The 27458-nt window shown below is 41.2% G+C and overlaps 1 protein-coding gene across 6 annotated transcripts in view; it reads left to right on the top strand.

Annotated features, from left to right (window-relative positions):
• Nucleotides 1–27458, top strand: part of tle2a (TLE family member 2, transcriptional corepressor a) — a 48807-nt gene extending 21349 nt beyond the window's left edge. For 2 of the 6 annotated variants that reach the window (XM_032573249.1, XM_032573244.1), the window contains 18 exons: nucleotides 8275–8338; nucleotides 11520–11564; nucleotides 13497–13559; nucleotides 15279–15383; nucleotides 15915–16131; nucleotides 16502–16518; nucleotides 17746–17841; nucleotides 18267–18311; nucleotides 19931–20092; nucleotides 21028–21154; nucleotides 21898–22097; nucleotides 22442–22536; nucleotides 23573–23822; nucleotides 23923–24170; nucleotides 25708–25855; nucleotides 25942–26092; nucleotides 26269–26345; nucleotides 26468–27458. In XM_032573249.1, coding sequence (XP_032429140.1) covers nucleotides 8275–8338; nucleotides 11520–11564; nucleotides 13497–13559; nucleotides 15279–15383; nucleotides 15915–16131; nucleotides 16502–16518; nucleotides 17746–17841; nucleotides 18267–18311; nucleotides 19931–20092; nucleotides 21028–21154; nucleotides 21898–22097; nucleotides 22442–22536; nucleotides 23573–23822; nucleotides 23923–24170; nucleotides 25708–25855; nucleotides 25942–26092; nucleotides 26269–26345; nucleotides 26468–26575 — 2218 coding nt within the window. In that variant the 3' untranslated portion in view covers nucleotides 26576–27458. The remainder of the gene's footprint in view (nucleotides 1–8274; nucleotides 8339–11519; nucleotides 11565–13496; nucleotides 13560–15278; nucleotides 15384–15914; nucleotides 16132–16501; nucleotides 16519–17745; nucleotides 17842–18266; nucleotides 18312–19930; nucleotides 20093–21027; nucleotides 21155–21897; nucleotides 22098–22441; nucleotides 22537–23572; nucleotides 23823–23922; nucleotides 24171–25707; nucleotides 25856–25941; nucleotides 26093–26268; nucleotides 26346–26467) is intronic. The other 4 variants (XM_032573246.1, XM_032573248.1, XM_032573247.1 and 1 more) reach the window with 4 other exon arrangements.

Here is a 27458-nt window from a genome sequence, read left to right as displayed (position 1 = left end):
CTACTCCTGTATGTGGGAGTGTGTGTGTGGTTGTGTTTCAACTATCCAAACAGGCTGTAATCAGCAAACTGAAGGGAAGCGGGAGGAGCTGCTGACAGAGCTCTCATTACTGTAATTTTCAGTCTCTGCAAACACACACAGGTTGTTCTTGGTGACTGCGAGCACTATGCTGTGTGTGTGCGCTCTGTAGAGTCAGATAGGCTCTCCACTTACCTCTAATATGCTGCCACTCATCCCTAAAGAGCTCCTCCACTCTTCTCTGCTCAAATACTACAAGGCAGTTGTAACCACCCATGCACTGACTGTGTCATTTTAAGATCATGTCGATCGATTAATCATTTCTTCTTCATTAGTACAAATGATGTTAAAAATAATCTAAAGTGGTTGAAATTAACTGGTATCAAGGCATAAGCTAGGTAATGCCTGCTTCAAGGAGTTCTGATTTATTTATTTTTTTCATTTTTGTATACTGATTTTTATATATATATATATATATATATATATATATATATATATATATATATATATATATATATATATATATATACTGTATATAAATCAGTATACCAACTAGGTATACAAATATATATATATATTAATCTACTCATCCAAAAGATTAGGGCAAGTCAGCTATCCTTATACACTCATGCCTTTTTCAACATCTAGCCACTAGTTTGTTGAAATCTAAATTTTGGAGATAAGCTTCCTTAAGTATGAGAACTTAACTTGGCTCATTTGTCTTGCTTTACCCCCGAAAAACTGGTTCTACATACAGCAGCAGTAATTCCTAAGGAGTGTTTCCTCTTTGCCATTTTGACAGAACTTGATTACATGAGTGCTTATGGGAAACGACAAAGCGGAAACATTGCAGAGGTTCTTGCCTATAGTTGTGCGGAAAGTGACTTAAGCCCTTTCTCCACAGGTGTGTCTTTAAGTGGTTCTTTTTTTCCAGTCAGCTTTGGCCAGATTTGTCTCAATTTGCAGAACCTGTTCGGTTCATCCAGTCTTTTTCAACCACCTCAGGGGTGGCGTAAGCCAGGCCAACTCAGGTGTTGCGGTTAAGCGATTGCATTCATTAATTGGGCCATGGATTTACGTTCCTGGACAAGCGAAGATGGTGGTACTTGCAGAAAAGCGCATTCAGTGTCAACTGGATGGGGCAACCTGCCCCATCCAGGTTGGGGCAGGTTGTCCCATCCAGGGGCAACAGACACGGTTGCCCCTGGCGGTATGTGTGCCACAGACACACATACCGAGAAATGTTTGGAGAAACTTTTGGAGAAACTAGCCGATGAGGGTAAATGTGAAAATGACCTCCACAGCTCTTGTAGAGTCACGTTCCGACATTCCCACCCACGTTCCTGCCAGTATTCACGCCCACATAATGAGGAACACACTGCCGATGGAGACACACCCAACTTGGCTAGAACTGAACTAGACATTAACCGACTAGCGTGTCAGTGGAGAAGGGGCTCTTGATAACACAGCTCCTTGAAGAATATTTTGTTTGGAACTGAAAACTGTGGCTTTAGGTCAACAAAACATTCCTCCTATGGTATCTTAGCATCTCTGATCTAAAACATTAGTAAAGTCACTCAAATGTGTTAATCTGTCACTGCAAAATATTAAGCGACGCGTTCTGATCCTGATGTTCTGTTTACCTACCTTAGTAAGTGGAAAAGAAGGTTAAAATACATTCTACGCCAAGAGAAAAAAAAGCAAATTTCCACCAACAAAGCAATAACCAATACGTCATCAACACATTGGATTAAGATCACAATCAGGTTTATAACAACTTATGGTCTTTAACTTCTGATACTTTTACAGTGGTTACTCTTGAGGACAGAGTTAAAGATCTCTAAACTCATTGATCCATATTTTTATTGAGTTGCAGTTTTTATTTGCGCCTTAGAACCTAAAGGCTGTAAAACATTTCAACAAGCATTTAAAAAACCTTTTAAATTACTTGACAGGAGGATTTGCTCACTGTACCACAGACGACCAAAAGCAGAGATCTGTAATTTAAAGTCTATTACAGTTAAAGTTGACAGAAAAGCTGAATTGTGAACCTTTTTTCTCTTGCAAAATATATAAATTATTCGACATTGGAATTAACACTACAAGTAAAATATGTTGGAACTCTCTCTATGTCCTTTTTAAAATAGAGATGGATGAACTTGGTGTTGCAATTCTGTTGGTAGATGAGCAAAGGTTTTAAATTTATGTTGTATATCTCACCTTCTTACTCTTCTCTGTGATTTTAGAGTCTTGTTTACACTTTAAATCCAGCAAAGGTCTGCTCATACAAACTATACTTTGACTTAATTACTCAATTGACCCTCAAAGTTGGCTTGCCCATATACAAGTAAACTAATTCACCAAAAAGGAGCCAGATTTCTGTTTTAGTATTTTGTGAAAGGAGTCTTCTGTTTTAAAACTACAGTTGACATGCTACATGCTAGCTTGTAAGTGGTTTTTAATAAATCTATTTGATCGTATTATATAGTTTAATTTTAGAACCCATGACTTTTTTACTCACGGTTAACATATTGTTTTTTACTTATCCATGCCTAGTCCTAAATCAACATTTTTCTTTTTTGTTTTTGCTTCAGACCTGATATAATGCCATTTTATTCTTAATACCAACTGGTTCTTGTATCTTTTACTCCTTCAAAAAAAGATAAATGAAGCATTTTTTCCTCTTTCTCTGTTTAATTGGGTAACCCTACACTTGTTGCCAGTTTTTAATACTTGACATCTGGGGATTGTTGTTCAGCACTGGAGCTTTAGTCCAGTATGTACACACAAAGCACAGATTGAACAGGCACTGCAGAATTGTGCATGAGTTTTTAAGCATTTGATGGAACAAATTCTTCAAAATACTTACATTGTGCCAAGTTTTAAGCTCAAAATCTGTCTGATTGTAGAGTTGACACAAAGCACCTTATCCATCTATTTTCTTTGCCATCTGCTTTGTCCTGTTCAGGGAGACAGGCAGGGCTGGAACTTGTCCCAGCAAACAGCTCACAGGAGGCCATTGCAGCCAAGTGGACATGACTTGTTGATCAATGTCAATTTAGACTGCCAATTTGCCCAGCATGTATGTTTTTGACTGGAGAATCCCAAGGGTAAAGAAAACCCACACATACTGTATATTGGAGAATTAAAGACCTCCAGCTTGTATCTCATGAGACAAACTGGTGAAAGTTCTGGTACCTTTTTGACGAGACATTGTCCAGTTGGTATTGAGGATTGTTGCGTGTTTAAAGAACAGTTTCACACCAGCTAAGTTGTTTCTCGTTCCGTTCAAAGGGTTGAAAGTTCTTTTGATAAAATACTGGAGTCACTGGATGGTACTATAGAGCACATCTAGCCATTGCCTTACTTATTTCTGTGCGTTGCTGGTGAGAGGGATGGAAGAGGGCTACTACAGTTTTTATCTCATTTTGTGACAAATTTGGTTGTTGGAAAAACTCTTCTGGTTTGAGCGTGGAAACCAAAGACCAGCTATTCTCTGCTTGTTTTTCAACCCAATGTTTCTCTTTAAAGAGCAGAACTACAGAAGAGACATTATTTTGTCACTGCTATTGAATTTATAAGTTAATTCAATATTTTTTTTTAACCAAAATGATCAAAAATAAGAACTGTTAAGGATAAAAGAATTGCACGCTGTATTTTAATGGCAGTTTGGATAATTGCTGCTCTCCTGCTTTTTAAACAGAAGGAATGAGATTTGTTTTTGATACTGTGTTTTATGGTGGTATGAATACTGTTATACCATGAAAACTTGGCATTTTTACTCAAGGTTAAACTGTTGGAAACTCAAGGCAGCTCATGCCTACCCTGGGCAGATTTGACAAATGAGGCAAAATTCATAACAACCTTGCGTATGGACAGTGTTGAATAAAATGTGACCATTATTTTTTTTATTTAATTTCTTGGTTTTCAACGTTGCCACCTAAATGCTTATGATGGGAAGATGAAGGATGAAAGAACATGGAGAAGAAAACATTTTCAGGACAAATAAAGATGTTTTTTTTTGTTTGTACTATATTTAGGAAAGGATGCTGTTGAATCCTACATTTTCACTTATCTCCTCTCAGTTCTCTACCTTTTAGTTAATATTTAATTAGATGTATTTAGTTGAGAGTTGTTTAGTCTGTTTTTAACTTGAGGCATTTAATTGAGATTTGCTTACACACAAGTAAACGTCACAGTGTACCTGAGTGAAAAGTTAGAAGACCAATTAGTCTGCTAATCAGTTGGAACAAGCAGATTTTCTTAAAATAAATACATAAATAAATAAAAAATCAACAGAAATGTGTGATTTACAGATGTGTCTTTAAAATAATCTTATTGGTTTGGTCAGCCACATTAAAGTCTTGGTCTTATCTGGGTGTGTTCTTAACTTGATCTTGGCTTAGGTGGTTTTGACTGGAACACCAATTACAGGCTCCTGTTTTCCTTTATACTGTCCAATTATTTATGCCAGACAAACATGTTCATATAGAAAATTCCCTTTTGGAAAATAAAATAAATGATTTTTCAAATTAACATGGGATCTCTTTCTCTTAGTGAATGCACCATTTTAAATGTTTACTACATTTTTCTCAAGGAATAGAATTAGCTGCTTCTGTCTGCAGGCTTTCATTAATGCATGTGGGTGTTCTCTGCTGTTTATTTAGCAGCTCTCTATCTATTTGGCTCTATATATACTTGATATATTTTAATTTTTGCCCAGTTTCTATGTGCTTGTGTTTATATTCTGCATGATGCTATTGTGACTATTCGCGTGCACTTGTTGATGCCCCCATAGAGTGTGTGTCTGTGTATAGTTGCTGTGCGGTACTGACAGAGCTGTCTGGCTGCCTGCAGATTTGTAGCACATTCAGCTGATCATCTTATCTCCTGTCACCGCCAGTGAAAGATTGGAGCGTCCAAGCCTACCACAGACACACACACTCATGTCGTATCTACTCTTGTGTCTTTGTCCTGCTCGCTCATTCAGTCTAGTTTCATCCCCTATTTGCTGTCTTTCTCTTCGTTCTCTGGAACTTCTCTCCCTCCTCTCAGTAAATGGTGCTCTGCCAAACACTAATTATTACAGGCAATCACTACAACAAGAAATACCTACTTCCTACTTGCTTCTCGCTTCCTCTCTCTCCCTCATTTACTCCCTCCATCTAAATCTTTTGTGCTCCCACAGTCACATAATGGTTACACACTCGCACTGTAATTTCATTCCTTGAAGTCCATTTTGTGAGGAAAGGTTATTGCTTTCTTGGTGCAACCTGCAGGTCTTTTCCTAAGCAGAAGAGCTGTCAGTCTGTGGGTGGATGTCTATACATTAGCAGTGCAGCTTTCTAAAGCTGTTGTCCAGTGCCAAACACACATTTTTCAGGTATAAAGGGAGATTTTCTGTCTACGACTCATGTTAAGATTTATTAGCCAGAAACTAAATGTGCTGAATCAAGTGGGTTTTGACATTGGACATTTTAAACATGCACACGAGTGTGTGTGCATGTTCTTGAGGATGCAGATACTTTCTGTATCAGAGATTTCCAAAAGCATTCGGTCAGCATTTCCAAATCCAGCTTCTGCCATTGTAGACAAAACGATAAAACAGAGCAACTTTGTTTGCTATGGTTAGCCTACGAATAATACAAAGTGTTGACAATCTGCCAAAGCATAGAGCTCAGGGATCATTTATAAAACACATTCTATGCATTTTAATTCGGTGTTGCTGTTCAGACACTTTAGTTTGGTTTTTGTCCTTTTCATTCTGCTTCATAAACCAGTTAAAATGAGTTAAAATAATCATGTTAATTATAATGGTAGTGACAGAAACTAAAAAGTTTTCCCCTCCTCTGGCAGCTAGCTATCTGGTGACTAAGTTATCATTTAGTTGGATGTTGGCGCTGTGTAGAAGGTTCTGGTTTGTATGACGTTAGCAGGTGGTTAGAACTGTTGCACTACAATCATTAAAATCATGGTGTCTTTATACTTGGCAGGACAGTCAAAAATAAAGGGGTCAGTTGCTCCACTTTACAGCTCAGTAGGGTAGACAATCACAATAAGAGCTTTAGCCACACCAAATGCATTCTGAGCTTTAAATATCATGTATTAAGGACGGTTAAACAACTTACAGTATCATCTCGGCTAGGTCTCAGCAATAAGTAATATATCGTGATAGATACAGGATCAATATCAATAGAAAATATGATACAAAGTTCAATAATTTCACTGAACTCCGGTCCAGAACCCCACAGCACTCTGGGGGATGTAGATGGAGGAACTTGTCAACTTCTCATAGCCAGCTAAGCTAGGTCAGTGACATCAACTAACTCACCTCCTCTTTGGTTATCTAGCAACAACCTGTTGAGTAACTTGTGCAGCAGCAGTTTCAGGTTTTACCTCTGTGTCTCATAACTGCTTACAAATAAATTCACGGTGTTGAGTGAATGAGTATATCAGCTCAACAGGAAACTGAACAAACCAGAAAGGTGACTAACGCTCACGTCTAATCAATAATTATCTGTCAAACTCTTTATATTGTGATACATGGGACAGCAGTGGAGACAGTGGTAGTTTGTCCCACAATCAAAGGGTTTCTGGTTTGATTCCCTGTGTCGATTTGTCTCTAGATAAGAAACTTCACCTGCCTTGCCTGCTGGTGGTGGTCAGAGAATTTGGTGGCGCTGGTGCATAGCAGCCTCGCCTCTGTTAGACTGCCCCAGCGGTGGCTACTATCCAGTAGCTTGCCACAATCAGTGTGTGAATATATGTGTGAATGAAGTATGACATGAATGTAGTGTAAAACACTTTGGGATCCAAAGAACCTGATAAGTAGCACAAGTCATTTACTATTTACGTTTCTCAGTCAGCCTAATCTCAGTTTGTAAAAACACCTGGTTTCTCTGTGCATTTCTAAATATGATTTCTTTTTCTTCCTTGGATTTAATTTGTGGAAAAATTAAGTGTACTAAAATATTTAGTAACATCAGTAAGTTGTCGTCTTAAATATTTGTAACTTCTGCATTATTTAGATGGAGAGCAGTGTGTGCTCAATATGTGAAGTTGGGGGAGTAGTCAAAGCCTTTAAAGTTTTTTAATGTTATAAATTGGGGGAAAAAAAAGAAAAAGAAACTGGTTGCTCCACACAAACCGTTTCACCAGTTCTCAGCCCAGCTGTGAGAAAATCCTGAAGAAAGCCAATTACACTGTAATAAAATCTGGAGAGCGGGTGTGGGGTTTAATTCTCGCAGTACTTCTTCCACCACCTCCTCCTTACTTGTCGTCCTGCTTCTCTGCTTCACCTCCCTTGTCTGCTCAACTGGCTGGCAATGATAAATGAGTCAATTATGAGCATGTGCGCACGCGGCACTAGAGGAAGGGAGCGGACGGGGACGTTATTACCTGTTGCGGCTGGGGGGTAATGTTGCGGTATTAATCATATTCTAATTTTCTCCCACCAAACGACCCTCTTTCCACCCACCTCCAGTGTCCCACCTCTTTGCAACAACAACCAACCTCCCCCCCCCTCCTGTTACTTACCCCCATATAATCAATCAATCTGCTACCTGCAAACAAGTTGGTGTAAACTGCCAAGGGCCCAAATGTACTGGCTTGCTTGGGAGGGAGCTTAGAGGTGGGGTGCAGCAGAGAATTATTTTCGAGGGAGAATGAGCAGGAAACGTAAAGGGGACGAATTTATGGGCCTGGACCTCGAAACGCCTAACTATGGGTCCAGTTTTTGCAGGACAGCAGCTTTGGATGCAATAAAGAAAAAACAAATCTTTTCTTCTCTGATTTTCTTATTTGCTCCACTTAAAGCTGAAGCTACAACTTGAATTAAAAATTCAACGTGAATGAGGAGCAAATTGACACTTAAGACAGAAGGGTTTGCAGATAATTAGGAAAGCAGTCAAATGGGAAAGAAGGTCCATGGATGTACTGAAAGTTGTCCAGAGAGAGGGAGGAAGTGCGAGGAGCAAAGAGACACCTTGGATGTGCCTCCCTGCAGTCTTGGCTGGGTTTCAGGCTCCAAGCGTGACTTTGTCTATTTCTGCTCTGCTCTGAGGTGATAATGGGCTGTCAGCACTCCAGTCACCCTGCTCCCTCCTCCCCAGTGAGGGATGAAGGGACAGAAGTGGAAAGGGGAGGGGATGAGAATAGGGCTGGAGGAGTAATTTGTTATGTCGCTAATTGCATTGTGTATTTTTATTCGGAGGATGATACACCAAACAGTTTGTTTTCTGCTCTCCTCTGTTGCAGTTTGAAACTGGAGTGTGAGAAACTGGCCACGGAGAAGACCGAGATCCAAAGACACTACGTTATGGTGAGACGCCTCTTCCAAAAACAAACGCAGTGCCAAGTCACAGAAATCGCTTTCAACTGTTTGCCACATAGCCAAAGAAAAAAAAAAAGATTGAAATTTCAAATTGGAAAATGCATGCACATGCTATTATTTTGTCTGCTTATCAGACAAAATCAATGTTATGATCCAGCATTTAGAGCAGTTTTACTTTGTTTCAAAAGATTATTCCAAATACTGTCAGAGCAGCAGTAGTAGTTCTAAGCATTTTTTAAAAATGTAATCATAATCCACAATGTTACTATATGGCAAAGATGTGAATCTTTTTTTTTATTGCATGTATGTAGGTTTATTTTCCAGAATTTTTTTTTATAGATGAACTAATGAATGATGTAGCAACAGGATTTTAATATTAGATCAGTAATTTGTTGAACAAAGTTCCCTGAAGTTGGTCAGCACGCTGTCACTTAAAGGTTTGTGTGTGTTATAATAATCCCATCTAGAGCTGCGTTTAATCGCAGTAATCTTTACAATGGTGTATGGAAAACTACAACATTAACTGTATGTGTGCAATACAAAAAGTGTTACTTAAACTTTTTGGCTTCCAGTCAACTAAATAAGAGTTGAAGAAAACAGAGGCACCAGCTCTGAGTTTAAATTCTGACACCCATAGTCCCTGGAAGGACTAAAAACACTTATGAGAGAAGTACATAAGTGTAATATTAAATATTATCCCTCTTTGTTTTTTAGTACTGTAAAAAGTGTGTTAAAGTACATGTTATGTGTTGCTTATACTAAAATGAGTTGTCGTTGTTGGTATTGCATGCATACATGGATTGGTTCCTCGAAGTTTGTTGCCCATGCTGCTGTCAGATACAGAGGTTGGGACCCACAGTACTGGAATGAGAGCTGTACTTAGTTCAAACAAGCCAGTTTCAATATGTTCATGCATGGTTCACATAAAGTCTGCAGTCCATGTTTTTATAAGTGGTAAAACAACAAGTTTTCATAAATGAGGAGAACTATAATAATACAAGGAATCGGCAGCTCCTCAATATTTTCACATTCTGAATTATGTTGTACTTTATTATTGATATCTAATTATTTTCTGTGTATTACATTTTACAGAAGAAAAGTTTTCACTTGGGTTGATTTGCATTGTTGCCACAATTATGGCGCTGAAGTTTTCCAGAACAATGTCATGAAATCATAGGGGCAAAAAATGCACAAAAGCACAAATATTCTGACATGTACTCAAACAGCAGATTATTTTTTTCTGTATGAATAAGGGGCCAAAACCTTTGGTCCATCTTTGATTTTTAAGTCTGCCATGCCCTCCCCATGCCAAGTCTTGATTTACTTGTGATCAGAGCCAAGAAGCAGCACAGCTGACAGAGTGCGAGCTGCCCAGAACCTGCTGTTCCAAAAAAACAGCTATGTGGCAATCCTGGCATGGAGTCTTAAGCTTGTGAGGGGGAGGAGATGGTAGCTGGCATCGGCACTTCTTTGCCGGCTGATGATTTGGAGTAGTTTGGATGTTGCTAAGCAACAGGCGAAACTTGGCAAAGAGCTGCTAGGCGGAGCTGCCAGGGAAGGCATCTTTTATGGAGGCTTAGAGGCAAACACACACAGACAGAGGAGTGTGTGCTCACTCGCATGGCTTGATTTAAAACATACTCGCACCAAAGCATGCAAAGCACATAGGTGAACACTCCCACACAGTTGTAGACTTGTGCTTGAAACACAAACACACACACACACACACCCACCCCACTCACGCACACACACGAATATGAATGCTGACTGCCAGGAGAAATATCTGGAGACAGGGGACCCCTGCCATCTCCTCTTCCAGCCTGCCAGCCTGTTTTGGCTGCTCCACTGCCAATCTCCTCTCCCCACTACCAGCCGCACTGAAAAGCAAATGTCAGCCTGTCACTTTTCAAAGCATCTGACTTTAAAATGTTCTCCTTTTTGTCCATCTCTGAGGAAAGAGAGGCATCCTTAGCCATCTCCGTGGCATTCATCTCCTCCGGCGTGTCTCGCAGCTCCTCATGCTTTAAGATAAAAGCAGCGGTCCAGCGGCTCACATTAGACCTGATTATCACTGTAGTTTGTCCAACCACAATTTCAGTGCATCAATTTGTATTTCTGGCTTAGGTTGAAGTGACACTAGAGTTGCTTCAGTGCCTCTGACTTCAGCAGTCGAGGTTAAATTAGTGGCGATGTGCTTTTAGGGACATACGGCACCTCAGAGTGCAAGTGGTTGCAGTCGGATGTCTCTGGCAGCAAAACGTTTCCACTGGTTTGAATTTTTTCTCTGTAGTTTTATTTGGAGCATTTTTGGATTTGATCATTATTGACAGACTTATGCAAAGCACAAAAACTCTTTCCTTAATATCCTGTTGTCTTATGGGTAAGCCTAATAAAGGTTTGTAGAAATGAGCACTCACCTGTTTTACTACATAGTGATTATTTTTTTTGTCATTTTTGGGATCGGAGGCTCAAAATGTTCTGTGACTGTGCTGGCGGTGAGGTTGTTAAAGTCTAATTTGTTTTCTTTTGCGTCTGTCCTATTCCTGTCTGCTGCGCAGTTATTCTCACAAAGTGTTTGTATCTAATACAACATCACAAAAATACAGCTTGAATGAAAGTACCTTAGTTATCATAGCAGAAACATCAGCAGACTGTTTGCTCTTCAGCTAACTCCCGTCTGACTTGCATAGTTTATAATGTATGTAGACCCTTAACCCATATTGGCCTACTAGATATTGCATCATAGCAGTCCTTTGTGATGCATATTGAAATTTCAGTGATGCTTGCAAATCAAGATATTGTGCAGCTATAACTGATGCACAAAATGACTATCATATTGGTAAAGATTAAATGGTATTTGAGCACATCTTTGGAGTTAAGCTCTGATGGGAATGTGTTTTACTGTGACAGTTTACAACTACGTTGAGGATTCATTGTTAATCTTGGGCTTTTTAATCTAAGCTTTTGGCAATAAAAGAATATCTTTGTTAACTCTGTTTTATGGCTATTTTAAGCTAGAAAGATGAAACTGTAGGCATCTTTGTTTTGGCAGTAAATGAATAATCACCACTTCATATCTAAAAACCATTCAGCACAAAAAATTATTTCAGTCCTATTCTTTATTTTGTATAATTATGATCTTCTCCTAATCTTCTCCTTTTTGTTTCAGTATTATGAAATGTCCTACGGCCTTAACATCGAAATGCACAAACAGGTGAGTCATCTCCTGGTCTGCTGCTTTGCTCTGTTTCTCCTAAAACTTTGTGTGTCTTTTTTCTGATTTCTTTTATCCTTTGACTGACATCCTTCTCAGCTCTGAGCAACTCTTTTATTTTCCAAAAAAGTGTGCTTTTCTTTCTCTACTGCTAATCTCGGTTTTCTGAAGGACTTCTAGAGCATGTTTGCACTGCGGAGGCGTTAATAAGATCCACAAACAGAATTCATTTCTCCACCACAGCTAGAGGAGAGTTCTGCCCTTCCCTTTTGCCCATCGTTAATCCCTGTTTGTTTCTCCTGTCATTCCTGCACTGCTCCTCCCCCCATCTTTCTGCCTTTTTTCTTAATGCTGTTGTTTCTTGATCTCTCCTTTTTTTATTATTATTATTTACACTATCCATGTCTCTTCTCCTCTCCATTGCTTCATTGATTTCTCCGTCTCCTGTTTGTCTGCATCCCCTCCTCCACCTCGGCCTCCTTCGCAGACATTCAGTCCATGCTGAATTTCACTTTAAATCAGGTCACTGCCTTCCTGCTGTCTACTCTCTATCTTTCTCCGCTCCTTTCTTCATTTCGCCATCTCAATCGCTTCGCTTTTGACGTGCCGCCACTGCTGCCTTTCCCCTCCTCCCGCCTCCACCCAGTCTGAATCCCCACCCCACCTCCTCCGCCTTTCTTCTGTTACTCTTTTCTCCATTTCTCCCCTTCATCCCGCATCCGTCCTTCGACAGTCATTTCCTCAACCCACTGTGCCCCCATTCCTCCTCTTTTCTCTCCTCCGCCCCCTCTTTTCATTTCCCCTCTCCCATTTCATCCTACCCTTCTATTCTCCTCCTGTAGATTGCTCATGTTCTCTCCATTTTCTCCCCCTCTCCTGAAGATGTCATTTAGTAGCTGAAGTTCTCTAACAAGAAATCATTGTGTCTCCCTGGGGGTGGGAGGCTTTTGGGGGGAGGAGGGGGTGATGGATTCAGAGAATGGAGGGAAGAAGGGCAGGGGTTGGGAGTCCAATGGGGAGAGATGAGGCTAGTCAGAGCAATGAGAGAGGAACGTAAGGGAAAAAAGAATTGGAGGGAGGTGGAAGGAGGGGAGGAGTTCAGTCCAGCATCAATAAATCACTTGAGAGGGAGGCTGAGGGTGTGTGTTTGTGTGGAGGTGGAAATGCGCATGCATTCTCCCACACACAAACACACACTTCAAAGAGTAGCTGCTGTCAACAAGATAAACAGCCTGCAGCCATAATGATGCTGTCATGATCTCTGCATGCATATCATTACTGGCCCTAACGGCCTCGTTGGACCAGCCACCAAACATGCTGGTGTGTGTCAGAGCTAACACCACAGTGATAACCATCCGGATGGTAAGGAAGAATGGATAAATGGAGGGATAATGGAGGAAAAGTTTGCTGCTGGCGATGTTTTAGAGTGTATCCTGGCAGACACACACACCCACAGCACAAAGAAGAAGAGACCTTCAAACCCAAAAACCTTCCACCGAACGGGGAACACACACTCACAAAACTGTACATGCATAAATGCAAACACACAGAGACAAAACAGACATGCAGAGACACACACACACACAAGATGGGGTTTGTTGTGTCTTTTCTTCTTGTCTTTGTGCATACACACACACACACCCACACACAACCTCTCTGTGTGGGCTGGTTGTGGCCACAGCAGATGCTGTCCATGAATATTTTAGCCAAACTCTCTGGCAGAGTTTCCATTTGCATGGACCAGATGTAAGCAGCTGAAATATTTACCACTCCGGCCCTAGGAGAAGCAGGCCAAGACTCTGTGTGCGTGTAACCTTCACGTCTGCATGGGTGTGCGTTTCTTTGTGTACATGCTCTGTCTTGGCGGTGTGATTGTTTGTGTGTTTATTCATCAAAGTGACAGTATCTTTTTGTTTTTTTTCGCTCTTTCAGACAGAGATTGCCAAGCGGTTGAACGTGATATGTGCTCAGCTCATCCCCTTTCTGACGCAGGAGGTGGGACACATACACACACACCCCGACACGCCGACACTCTGCATTCAGTTCTCCGTCTCTACTTTGTGACAGGAACCCACACAAAAGTGGCCATGCCCACATTTATCAATATCTGTCGCACATGCACGCACACACACAGAACTGCAGATGGACATGACAGACTGGTGTGCCTCCATTTAGACTAAAGAGCAATATTTTTTAAGAAAAGATGCTAATCGGAGGGTTTCATTCTACATTAATTGTCCAAGTTGTCATGTGTTCATTGAAGCACATCTCAACAAATTTAAAGGTTCAGTAATTCAGATGAAAAACGGAAACGTGGGTGTTTTCATTAAACGCAGCGTTTCAAGCGTTTATTTCTGTTAATTTTAGAGATTACGGCTTAAAGCAAATTACAGTAAACCCCAATTTTATTTTCAAACAAAATTATAGTCATACTTAAGAGCAGTAAAGGTTAATGTACAGAAAAGTTGGTCTAAATAAATCTAATACAGAGTCGGTACACATTTGGGATTCCTTTTCATGAATTACTGCATTGGTGCTGCGTAACGTGGAAGTGATCAGCCTGTAGCTCTGCTGAGGCGTTCAGGAAGCTCAGGTTTAATCGCAGCCTGTCTGAACTGTTGGGTTTGGTGTTCCTCATCTTATTCCATAGATTCTCTACAGGGTTCAGGTCCGGTCAGTTTGCTGCCCAATCAGAAACGGGAACACCACGGTTATTTAACCAGCTTTTGGTACCAGACAGCGTGTGCGTGCGTGTGTGTGGGGGTGTGCGGGTGTGGGGGTGCGCTTCTGGGTGTGTGTGTTTGGGGTGGGTACCAGCTACTGCTGGAAAATAAAATTGCACCTGTATAAAACCAGCCGGTTGATGGAAGCGTGACGTGTTCTAAAGTTTCCTGGTAGACGGCTGAGTTGACTTTGGGCTTGATAAAACAGAGTGAACCGACACCAGCAGATGAAATGATGTGGAAACTTCACACTGCACCTAAAGGAACGTGGATTCTATTCCTTTGCATTTTTCCTCCAGAGGAAATGAAACACAAGGTTTGCTTTTGTGTAAAATTAAGACTTTGAACCTCTTTTGCAACCAGTATTTCATCTCCTTATCTTCACTAAGATGCTTCTGATTTCCAATGATTGGTTTACCGGGAGGAATGCTGTGGTCCTAGTCCATGTCGTGGATACGTCTGTGTTTGCTGAAGAACAAACTGAAACTTTTTTCCATGCCTTGTGAATCCACCCTAAGCTCTTATATATGCTGTGCTTCATAATCCTTCAAACCGGGTCCATGTTGCCTAAAAAGGTTTTTCTACCACACTTTTTCCTTCCATTTAACTTTCCATGAATGGTCTTTGTGAGCAGCCAGCTTAACTTGCTGTAATTTACTTTCTTTAAGATGGCTAAACCATCTCCTTGATTGCTTAAGACATAATATGGGCAGAAATTTTTTGTGTTAAAATTGTTGTTTTTAATTAGTCAAATGTTATTTCTATTCTTGGGTTTTAATTAGCTGAAAGCCATAATAATCAAAACTAACAGAATGAAGACTGGAATTTTGCGCTGCGTGTAATGAGTTTATAAACGAGCTTTACTTTTTGAATTGGACTTCTGAAATTAATTATCATTTTGATGATGCTTTAATTTATGTAAATGCTCCTGTTTTTATGTAAAGTTATCTGACTGTAAGTTGACTGGTTGACGTTCTGGTTTGATCTGCAGCACCAGCAGCAGGTGGTCCAGGCCATGGAGCGCGCCAAACAGGTGACCATGGGGGAGCTAAATGCTTCGATAGGGGTACGTGGGCTCCCCCCTCTGCCTCAGAGCGTGTGTACCTTATACTCCCATATTTTATTTTTCCTCCTTTTTTCTTTTTTGTTTTGTAGCACAAGCCAACCTGTTGGCATGTGCTACATTTTAAAATGTGCTGACTTCATCGGCACATTATTCGTTTTCAAACTATGTTTATCAAAAACGCAGATTTGATTTCAGACCTCACTCGAGCATCAGTTCAAGAAACGTGAATGCTCCCAAAATAAGTACATTTAAATGTTTGCTGGCATTTTCGCAAACATTGAAACATTTTTCCTTTCTATTTATTTCAAAACTTTAATCAAAATTTTGTTTTTAATCAAAATTTTCACCACAGGGCTGTTAATTGTGCCACTGCTTTGACCTTGGCATTTCTCCTTATGTGCACATCGCAGCAATTAGTTCCCGCCTCCTCCTTCCTCCTTTTCTTCTTCTTAATTACTTCCAGTGAAACCACTTCCTCCACTCCTTGTAAGTCACCCAAGTTTCTCTCGTCTTTTCTTTCTCTCTTGCTCTCTGGGTTTGTATTCATTTTCCCGTGTGCAGCAGCAGCTTCAGGCCCAGCACCTCTCCCAGCACGCCCAGGGTTTGCCAGTCGGCCCACACCCATCAGGACTGCCCCACCCCGGTCTGACACTTGGCGGAGGGTCCGGCCTGCTGGCCCTGTCCGGTGCTTTGGGAGCCCAGCTTGCAGCCAAAGATGAGAGGGCACACCTGGAGGCGGCGGCGGCAGCCTCCGCCGCTGCAGCAGAGCACCACAGAGGTACGCTTTAAATGAGGCGTGACATTCTTTTTGTGTTGCAGAGCTTAGAGTGTTGATGAGTCCAATGTTCAGGCAGGAGCCAGACGGCATTTTTGAAGCAAAAAAAAAAACAACCCACAATGCTGATGTAGGAGGAGAGTAAGCATTAAATCTTGGCGTGGTTGAATTCTGATTGATTTTTCCTTTGGAGCGCTGTCAGGACCTAGACATAGTTGCTGGTAATAATACTCCTTGGGGATATTTCTGCACATTGTATGAAGTTACGGTAAATAACTTTATGATTATGTGCATTTCTTTGTCCTTTCTCGCCCTTACTGCATTGCTGCACGCTTCCTGGATGTGATGGACGTTTTATTCCTCACCTGAACAGACCGGGAAGCCGGACCAGTGAGTGCAAATTACACCCCCACCTCACTAATGATCACTTGTATGAAGCACTATCATACCTTCCCATCATTTTGTTCCACTAATTTTCATAGTGGGAATCCTGATCTCAATTGGGGAACTCTTTCCACAAATGCTGGAGTTAAAAAAGAGCTCAAATGTCACCCCTGCTTATTATATCTATAAAATGTTAGACAAAAAGTTGATTTAAAAGTTCATTACATTGCCTCAGAAACGTGTTTAAAATCCTTGAACCTTTCTATATTTTGCCACATTAAACTACAAATTCAGTTTATGGGAATTTTATGTGATGGAACCACACAACGTTTAGCGAAATTGTTGCTCATGTTACTCATTTCCACACCAAGAGGTTTTATTCACAAATTAACCATCATCTTAAGATAACTGGTGGTAGTGGAATCTTTTGAGGAGTATAAATATTTAACGCAAAGCCATATATCACATTTCCTCCACTTCATAATCATACACAACTTCTTATTGGTCTGTCACGTAGATGTTATGGTTGTAGCATGAAAAAGGGTCACAAAAGTTTTTCAGGAAATACAAAGAATACTTTTGTCCCTTTAAATAAGCTTTTATATTATACAATTTCAAAGTCCGTTTTGTCTTTTTTTCCACTTCATTTACGCTTAAATTTAACTCTCAAAATTGCATTTTTTTTATTCTATCTTTACGTACAGAACTTGATTTGTGTAGTTGTCGAGGAGCTAGATGCTAAAATTTGCACAAAATAATCTAACAATGTGTGGAAAAATATATTCTAAAACTAGTCGGGTAAAGTTAAAAACACAAGGTCACATCTGTCTCTTTGACCGTGTTTTGAAACTTTCCTGTTTGGAGCGATGTTATTCCACAATGTGCTCACATTTGTTTTCAGCTTTTGACTTTAGCTCACTCCCTCTCCCATCTTCTGCACTGCCGTTAAGAAAACTCTGCCTCCCGCTGCTTCCCTCAGTGGGCCGGCCAGTCGATGCAGCCTGATATTCTTTCACATTCATCTCTGCAGCTCATGAGCCTGACATGATTTATGCACTCCCCCTCACCTCATTATCACCCTCTTCCTCCCTTTCCACCCTCACGCCCTTTCTCCTACTCCTCTGTACTTCCTTGCTTCATCTCCTCCTCTGTATAATTCCTCCTCTCCATCCTTCATCCTCACGTGTACAAACGCTCACTATTTTTGCCCTTTTAACCCTTCCCTCTCTGCAGAGCTCCCTCTCCAACGGGGACAAGGGGCGCCCAACAGACTACCTCAGCAACGGCAAGAAGAGGAAAGCTGAAGAGAAGGAGTTCATGACAGACTATGTGAGGACACTTTCATAACACTCTTAAATGTTTGAGTAACTGCAGGAAAGTTTCACCCAACTCCTCCAATTCAAGTCAGATAAAAGACACCGTGTCTTTGTGCAGTGAAAGACCAGCAGACTTTGGGGAACTGCCCTCTTTCTATCTAAAATATTTACAGTTCTGACTCTCTGTACTGTTTTCTTGGAGTAACTGTGGAAGATCACATAGTCGAGTGAGTTTTAAATTATGTTGCTTGAAAGTAGAAAGTCATTGATTTGAGACTTATTTACCGTACACTGTTACAATAGTATAAGGGTTGTTTACATTTGTACTGCTTGTTGTTTATCTTTACTTCCTGTCAAGTTTGTTTGTCTATGCTCTCTGCATATAGCAGGTAACCTAGGAGTATATATATTTTTTTATTATGCCCTTTTCTCTCACAGGGCAGCGATGCGGATAAGAGCGATGATAATTTGGTGGTAGATGAGGTTAGTAGGCGGCCGCCGGCCTCTGTTTGCTTCACTTGACCGCTTTCATCAGCATGCCACGTGTAAACACAGCCAGCAGAATCACATGAATAGGAATAATGATGCCCGCCTCTGCCTCTGCCTGACCTCATTTAGACTCACACACATGCTCAACGCATACAGGTGCACAATCTGAGCTGCAGTTCAAGCAGCCTGCGGTGTTAAACATAAAAAATAAATAAAACATGCATGTACAATCCTGAAAAATATGGTTTTCACATTTGCACAAACGAAAAATAGAATTAGGCAACATTTTACTCTGCTTTGAAATGTCTTGAAAAGAGGAATTTTTCTGATTAGTTTTTTAAAGTCTTAAAAATCAAGTAATACTTAATGAATTTTGTGCTTTTTACTTTGATATGCATTTCTATTACATTTATCTCTGATTTGGCAAGACACACCTCTGTTCTAACTTTGAGTCTGTCTGAAATTAGGTTGTTAAATTACTGACTGAACATGCTTTTTGCTTCCTTTTGGACTCTTGACAACTTCAGATTCAGGTTGAATCTGAAGTTACTAAAACCTGCAATAAAAGTGCAGGTTTTAGTAATTTCTACAAATCGGATCATGACTCTTGAATCAAAGAAATGTGATTTACAAAGGACACTCAAATCTCAATTACTAACACAAGAGTTACAGGTTTGGAAAAGGGCACTCTTATGTTTTGCCCAGATGCCAAAAAGCAGTAAAAGTTTTTTTGTTTTTTTTTCTTTCTTGTCCTTTTTTTCTCTTGTGGATCGTGTATCCAATACTTCTATTTAAACTGCAAGAAAAAAAAGTCTAGAAGTTTGATGCTGGAAAAGTATGTAATTTTGATGTTAGAATGCTCAGAATCCACTGAGGCTTAAAGTCCTTTTAAGGTACTTGGAAATTATGTTCAGGCTGACATGCAGTCTAAACAGCCTCCATAAAATGGAAAGGGTTTGAGCTCGGGTCATAGTTTCAGTCTAAACCTCCTATCTTGTAGTAAAATGCTCTGGAAGATCATGTCAAGATGAACATCAGTGAATTGTCAGCAGGCTCTGTAACTGCAGGATATAGACAGAGAGGAAGATGTAATGAAAGACATGTTCCTAAGTTACCTGAGATATGTGTGTTAATGGACAGTTAAACATGTATGAGTTCAGGTTAATAAGAGCTGCTATATTTTTTTAGGTAACTTACGAAAGTTTTTCCTCAGGTGAAAATAGGACTTCAAAATCTACAGCTGCTTCAAAATGCTTTCGAAAATGTGTTAAATCATAAACAAGCGGCTTTGGTGAAGTAAAAAGAATCTCATTCAGTTTGTTTGTTGGCTTCTCTTCAAAAAGAGTATTTTCTTTAAAGGTTACAATGAAATTCCTGAACTTTAAACCTGAGTCTTGTTTAAAGCATAACAAACTTTAGCTGCATCGTTTAGTCTTTACTCTAAGCAGTCTTTGGTTTGTTGTGAATGCAGTGGAACGACCCCGACAAACAATGAAACAAAGCAAAGCAATTTCAAAACCGGACAAATATCAAATAACATATAAAAATGAAATGGGAGCTATGTCTTTTGTTCTTTTTGTCATATTTAATACATTATTGCATTTTGCATTCAGGACCCATCGTCCCCCCGCAGCGTGCAGTCGTACTCGTCAAGGGAGAACGGTTTAGACAAGATCCCCCCGTCCCGTAAGGAAGGGCCCCCACAGGCCAGCCCCACCTCCCTGGCTTCATCAAGCAGCGCTCCGTCCCCCTCCCGAGGCAAAGATCCCCCACAGGTAGATGGAAATATGTGCTGTCCATCAAATCTCCGTGTTTCTCTGTAATACCACATTCACATGTGCAGCTACACGTAAAGTGTTTCTTTCTGAGCACATCGCTTTTTCGTGCTGCCACATTGTTATTTTGCCATTTTGTTCAGGAACAGTAGTTTCTCACTTATTGTGCTACAACCGTCCAGCCTTTCCTCAGCGACTGTGTTGCCACTTTGTTATTGTGGGTTATATTTTGCAACTCATTTGCCTTCTCAGTCTTTTTACTGTTGAATTAATGTTGTTGTGTTTTGCTTTTATATACAGATCCCTATAAAATGCAGTTATTCTGTTATTCTAAAAATAACATACACAGAAAAAAAAAGCAAATATGTAGCTGAATACGGTAATTTAAAAGAGAAAATGTACAAGATTTGTATGGACATTTGTACATGAACACCTTGATTTTAGTTTTTAGCAGCTGTATAGTTATCAAGAGTTCAGTGCTTCTGCCTCTCTGAGACACTTTCAGCTTTCAGAACGTGATAATTATCCAGCATTAATGTGTCTTTGTTTTTGACACTGAAAAAGTTTGCAAAGCAAAACTAAAACGTACCCAAATCCAATCTGCCCTGGCTGGATGATAATAGTGAGGTTCAATAAATTTTAAGGGGAATCAATCATTTAACCACTTGTGATTTTGTTAAACAATAAACGGTTGTTTTTTTTTATCATCCACTGAACAAATCTATTAACATTAAATGTTGATTTTTCTTCTCTCTAAAAATGTCTGTGGAAGAAGATGCTGCTGCATTGAAAGCATTTTTATTTTATTCTGTCATTTTTACTGGAGCCAAGAAATATTTTGAGCTCTGCTGAATGACTGAATATAATGAATGAATGTACTGTAGTGAATTACCTGCCATCACATCTCTGCCTTTATCTCTGTTCCTGTCCTCCAGAGAGAGAAATCTAGCACCCCTGGTATGAAGCCGGGGACCCCCATGTCTCAGGAGTCCAACACCCCGGGGCCGAGTGGCCCCCCACAGTTCAGACCGGTGCCAGGAAAGCCCGGCGTCGACCCACTTGGTACTCTCTGAGTTTAACCATTCAGTAGCTTTAATGCTAACTGTGTAACTCTGTAATTAACTATCTGCACTCAACAGATCAATTAGAAATAGGATTTCACTTTTGCACTTCAGCCTGCAGTGACCCTGTTCCTTGCAGCGTCAGTCAGAGCCGGGCTGCAGTAGTTGGTATGAGCGTCAGCTCGCTCCTCGCCGCCGACCACCATCTGGACTTAATAAGCAGCTGTGGGCAGAAATATTCGGCGTGCTTCATTTTTTAAATGGAAAGATTAGGAGAGGTGATGGACTGTGACTGTGAGCCGCTTCATAACGAGCCTCCATCTAGATTCCACTGTTTCTTTTTCTCTTTTTTTTTTTTACATATCACTTGTTGGTGTCTGCTCCAATTTTGCACACTCTATTATTCATGCAAGCAAGCATATATACACAATGCATCTACATGTGCTGACGGAGGACATAAAGATGAGGATACACACAGACGTACCACGTGCTGCCTCCCTGCAGGACGCCATGGTGGCCAGCAGGGGTCAGTAGTGGTCCAGTCCTGCAGCTTGTTCCCAGCTCGTCAGTCACTGCTGTCTGAAAGGCTCATTTTAATAGATTTTGCATTATATTAAAGCCGATGACAAAATCACACAGAAGGATCCTGAATGACTGACGCACTGAATTGTTTCCTTCAAACACAAACTTGTTCTGAAGTGTTTTCCAGAGCGTTGAACCCTCTTCTGTCTCCTTCTCTCCCAGCTCTTGGTCTAAGGAATCCCCTGGCAGTGCAGGGGGCCTACCCTCCGGGGGCTTTTGGCCTGCCCCCTCCGGGGGTGAACGGAGATCTGCCCGGGGCGGGGGGCTACGGCGCCGGCCTCCACCTGGTCTCCCCCCAGATGAATGGAGCTGCGGCGGCGGCGGCTGCTGCAGCTGCTGCGGGCTACGGCCGGTCCCCTGTGGTGAGGCCGGCGCGCTGCAGATAATTTGTCTTTGCAGTGTCACTGTCATATGTGGTGCCTCAGCATATAAAGCTGTCAGAAAGGGCAAAAATCTGGATATTTATGGAGAGGACATGAGTGTTTCAAAGGGAAAAGCAGCTGCAGTGTGATTTATCTTTAAGAATCTGGCAGTCTGTGACCTTGCCTCTTAAAACCTCTTTGCTCTTTTATTATCTTGTTTTATTCAGATCTTTTTATCCAGATACTGTCACTGTATTATCCATTTTAATGAGCTAGTGCTCTTCTTTATGAATCACTGTCTTTTTAGTCTCTCCTTAAGCCAGTTTTTTTTTTTTTATTCTAAGGCATCTTATCTGCTGCAGGTGGGCTACGAGTCTCCACACTCGCATATGAGGGTCCCTGGGCTTCCGGCCAGCCTGCAGTCGGCCTCAGGAAAACCGTGAGTTTCCTCTTCTTAATTATTAAAATCTTTTCTGGTTCAAAGGTGAACCTATCAGTTCAGCAGAAATTTCCAGCTCAGTGTTCAGGTTGATAGTTTGATTGTTTTTTTTCTTATTTTTAGTCTCAAACAAAAGCAGGAGAGACAGAATCCTTAAAAAGCTCCCAGGTTTTCTTTTAAATTATGCGATTGTGTCTCACATGGTACACATTCAAGATGATGATGAGCATTTTACCAAAGACCAAATATGGCGCTTTGCAAATGTATTCGTCCTGCTGGAACTTTGTCTCATTTTCTCCCTTTACAACCACAACTTTCAACATATTTTAACTGCAATTTAATTTGTGATCAACAAACCAAAAGCGCTGGAAATAAAATACTTCGTATGCGAAATCAAAAAATCAAAGATCTGAAAAAATGTGGTGAGCATTTACATTCAGCCCCCTTTTTTGATACTAGATTTTTTTTTTTTAAATCAGTGAGTTGATTTCAGAAGTTACTTGATTATTAAATAGACTCCACCTTCATATCACGGTATCTCAGTATAAATACAGGAACACCCTGAATTCACATTCCTCACTGTGAAGCTCAGTTTTGGCAGCATCATGCTTCGCAGATGCGTTTCTTCCTAAGGGACGGGGAAGCTGGTCAGAGTTGATGGGGAGGACGACAGATTGAGAAGAAAATTTGGCATTTTGAAGATTTTAAAAGTGGATATTAACTTCTGTTCAATAGTCAGTATGATCAAATTTGAGGTATTTTGCAAAGAACTCTGGGTAAACGGTTCTGCCTCCCTATGTGCAAAGCTAGTACAGTGTTTAATAAAAGACTTGTAGCAAAAAATGTTTTGAATATTGAAGGGTGGCTAAATACAAAAGCATGCTACACTTTTCATGTTCAGTATTTTTCAAACCACATAGTATTATTAGCTTTCTGCTTGGTCATAAGCACAGTTAAACACAAATCCAAATAAACATCACTCTTGTTTCAATCGTAAATGCATCTTTCAATCAGTTCTTTCCTCTCTCCTTCCCAGCGCCTACTCGTTCCACGTGAGCGCCGACGGACAGATGCAGCCGGTGCCGTTCCCCCCCGACGCCCTGCTGGGCCCGGGCATCCCGCGTCATGCCCGTCAGATCCACACGCTGAGCCACGGGGAGGTGGTGTGCGCCGTCACAATCAGCACCTCCACACGCCACGTCTACACCGGAGGCAAGGGCTGCGTCAAGGTGTGGGACATCAGCCAGCCGGGAAGCAAGAGCCCCATGGCCCAGCTGGACTGTCTGGTGAGACATGATGGGAGAGTGGAAGCCAAATGCAGCAGCATCATATTTTATTGCATCATGCATGAACTTAATGCACTCCATACCCTCCGTGTCCAATCAGAACCGGGATAACTACATCCGCTCCTGCAAGCTGTTGTCTGATGGTCGGACCCTGATCGTTGGAGGTGAGGCCAGCACGCTGTCCATCTGGGATCTGGCCACGCCGACTCCCCGCATCAAGGCGGAGCTGACGTCGTCCGCCCCGGCCTGCTACGCCCTGGCCATCTCCCCCGACAACAAGGTCTGCTTCTCCTGCTGCAGCGACGGCAACATCGTCGTCTGGGACCTGCACAACCAGACGCTGGTCAGGTAGGAGCAGAAACGTCAGATCAGTCTGAAATGGTTTCAGTCGTATGAGGAAAGCAAATGGAAACTAAGAAAATGCCCAGATTAGTTTTTAGTAAGTTGGCGCTGGTGGAGTGGGGAACAGCAGTTCTGGCAAAATCAACTGTTACAAAGGTAGATTTCTAGTTTTCAGCAGAGCTTGTGTTTCGCTCTATAAAGTATAATTTGGAAAATTGCTGCCATGTTATTAATGGTTTTACCATCAGAGCGGGGGTAAATACTCCTGAAGAACCATTTTTTCCCCCACATTAGCACTGCAGTCTTAAATCTTCTTATCACCGAATTTCCAGAGAAGACGAGTCATAAAATCATCCGCAGGAGACATTTTTGCTACTGCATGTTCAGCAATTTATCTACATGCTGTGCTGCAGCAGCTATTAGCATCTGTTGCTCATAAAACGGACAGGAAACCTCCAGGACAAGCTCCCAGAGGACCCATCCTTTAGTTTATAAACTGACAAGCTTCAGGAATGATGACCTGATATTATCTCCTCATGCATCTAAAATGCTGACAGCCCAAAATGTAACCTGATCTCATACGTGGAAGGCATAATAGGCTAGCTATTCCACACATTTATACAGATATTCATGACCGTTTTTCTGTAACTTGAATAGAAAACGTAGGAAACATATCACCTTTTTCTGTTTCTGTCACTTTGTACCACAAGCAGTGATGTCAGTAATGCATTACTTTGTAATGTGTTACTCTAATTCGACCACTTTTTTCAGTAACGAGTAATCCAACATGTTACTGTCACAAATTCAGTAATAAAATTAAAGTTACTTATCCAAATCACTGTGCACTACTGTTAGAGTTTTACAGACAATAGTGGAACACACAAAAATTACTAAAGTTTATTTTTTGGACCCTTAAACCCTTAAACAATCTCCATTGTTCTATACAATAACTTGCAACTAAGTAAGTATTGGCAAAACTCAATGTAATTTTTATATTGAGGTGGTGCAGGGTTGTTGTCAGCAGGTGCTGAAAGTAACTAATAAAGTAATTCGTAATCTAACTTAGTTACTTTCCAAATCAAATAGTCGGTAAAGTCAATAACTTACATTTTTAAGGAGTAATCAGTAATCTGATTAAAGTTACTTTTTCAAAGTAACTATTCCATCACTGACCAAAAGAGCATCAAATGTATGAAAGTCTGAGTGAATGCAACCAGACTTTCATTTAGTCTCATTGCATTTTGTGTGTGAGACTGTGCGTGAGCATTTGCTTCCAGTCAGGAGAAAAATCCTGTAATTCATGTAGATGAACCGTCTCCCTGCACTGCAGAGAGTTTACAACAGAGGGAGGATCAGACATTTACTGAAAGAAACGTTCAGCTTGACATGATCTGGGTCATGTGGAACTAATTGTGGAAAAAAAAAATCTATTGTTTAATAGAAACCTTACATTTTCCTAGCACCGATCCTTCTGTCACATTTGAACCACTTTAGTGGAAAGACCCACTGATGGCTGATGGTTTTATGTCCTTTTTCTGTGCAGGCAGTTCCAGGGCCACACGGACGGAGCGAGCTGCATCGACATCTCCAACGATGGCACCAAGCTCTGGACGGGAGGGCTGGACAACACGGTCCGCTGCTGGGACCTGAGAGAGGGCCGGCAGCTGCAGCAGCACGACTTCACCTCACAGGTACTCAGTCAGGACTCTGATACCTGAAGTTAGCATCCCATAAATAACACAGAAATAAACATAATCACCCTCCCTGTGTGTCCCAGATCTTCTCCCTGGGTTACTGTCCGACAGGCGAGTGGCTGGCTGTGGGGATGGAGAGCAGCAACGTGGAAGTGCTGCATGTCTCCAAACCCGACAAGTACCAGCTGCACCTCCACGAGAGCTGCGTCCTCTCCCTCAAGTTCGCATACTGCGGTACGCGCGCACACACTGCACACTGAAAACCTGCATTGACTACGTAACACTACTTTAGGGTATTTAATCACAGGGAGGTAAAATCCATTTTACTGCCAGTCAGAACCATCCGTAGCTCACCCCAACGCCCCCATGAGGCTTTATCTGCTGACAGCAGTGTGTGTTTTGTCCTGTAGGTAAATGGTTCGTGAGCACAGGGAAGGATAACCTCCTGAACGCGTGGCGGACGCCCTACGGATCCAGCATATTCCAGGTAGAATCTGTTTTATTTTCACAAGGGACACAATAGATTTGACTCAGCAAACCTGAGAGCTTCAGTTTCTCTTTAAACCTTGTAGTTTGTAAAGGTTCTTTCCTGTTTGTCTCTCCACACAGTCAAAGGAGTCTTCGTCAGTTCTCAGCTGCGACATCTCACCTGATGACCAGTTCATCGTCACCGGCTCTGGGGACAAGAAGGCCACAGTCTATGAAGTCATTTACTGATCTCTGATTGGCTCCTCACTGAAAGCTAACGATCCCCGGGGGTCGAGCCGAGGCCCCCTTCCTGCACCAGTGACTGTACAGGGTGTCGGCGGTGTGTGAAGAGCAAGAGACACTCAACTCGTACTTTGTCGTTTTGTTCGCGTTTGTGGGAAATGAGCGAGAGAGAAGCAAGGAGACGCAAAGTCACATCTCTGGAAAATAAACTTTGGTGTTTAATGCTCTGAGAAAGCTGGTTAGTCTATAGCTACGCTAATGTGGGACTCCTCCAAAGAACTTTTCTTTTTTTTTTTGTTCTTTTTTTTTAAAAAACAAAATAAAACCTCTGTAGTGCAAAAGAAATTAGAAGAAAACATTTCTTTTTCTTTTTTTTTTTTTACCTTTTGGATTAATTGCAAACAGTGGAACTGATTTGAATGGAGGAGGTTTAATTAGAACTGTCCTGACGGGGGTCCAAACCGGAGTCATCCCGGCTCTGTGTGAGTTCTGATCGGCACACAGCACATGTGGGGGTGCTCTACTGACGTTCCAGATACTTTTTGCTTTTCCTTTTCTTTTTTTTTATTTCAGCATCATGATTGTAACATTTTTTCATGTATACATGATGGAACAGGGCTTAGTTGGTTTTCTCTGAAATATTCAGAGAATCAGACTATTGTCATTCATTTAAAATTGGGGGAAAATGATCTCAAATACAAGACCTGGAAGTCGGTTCAAACAACACGTTCTCTTGTGTTTCAGGGTAAGCGCATCTTTCATTCAGTATTTCATGTTCTTTCGTTGTATTTGTTAGGGCACATACAGATGGACTGGCCTGTATTTTCATAGCTACCGTTCTGATCCATGAACCTTGAACATGTAAATAAAGGTCTCTAAAGGCAAAGGA

Source organism: Xiphophorus hellerii, chromosome 9 (genome assembly GCF_003331165.1).
Source record: "Xiphophorus hellerii strain 12219 chromosome 9, Xiphophorus_hellerii-4.1, whole genome shotgun sequence".
Classification (NCBI taxonomy): domain Eukaryota; kingdom Metazoa; phylum Chordata; class Actinopteri; order Cyprinodontiformes; family Poeciliidae; genus Xiphophorus; species Xiphophorus hellerii.
The sequence above is the reverse complement of the archived record's forward strand: the minus strand, read 5'-3'. Positions and strand labels throughout refer to the sequence as shown.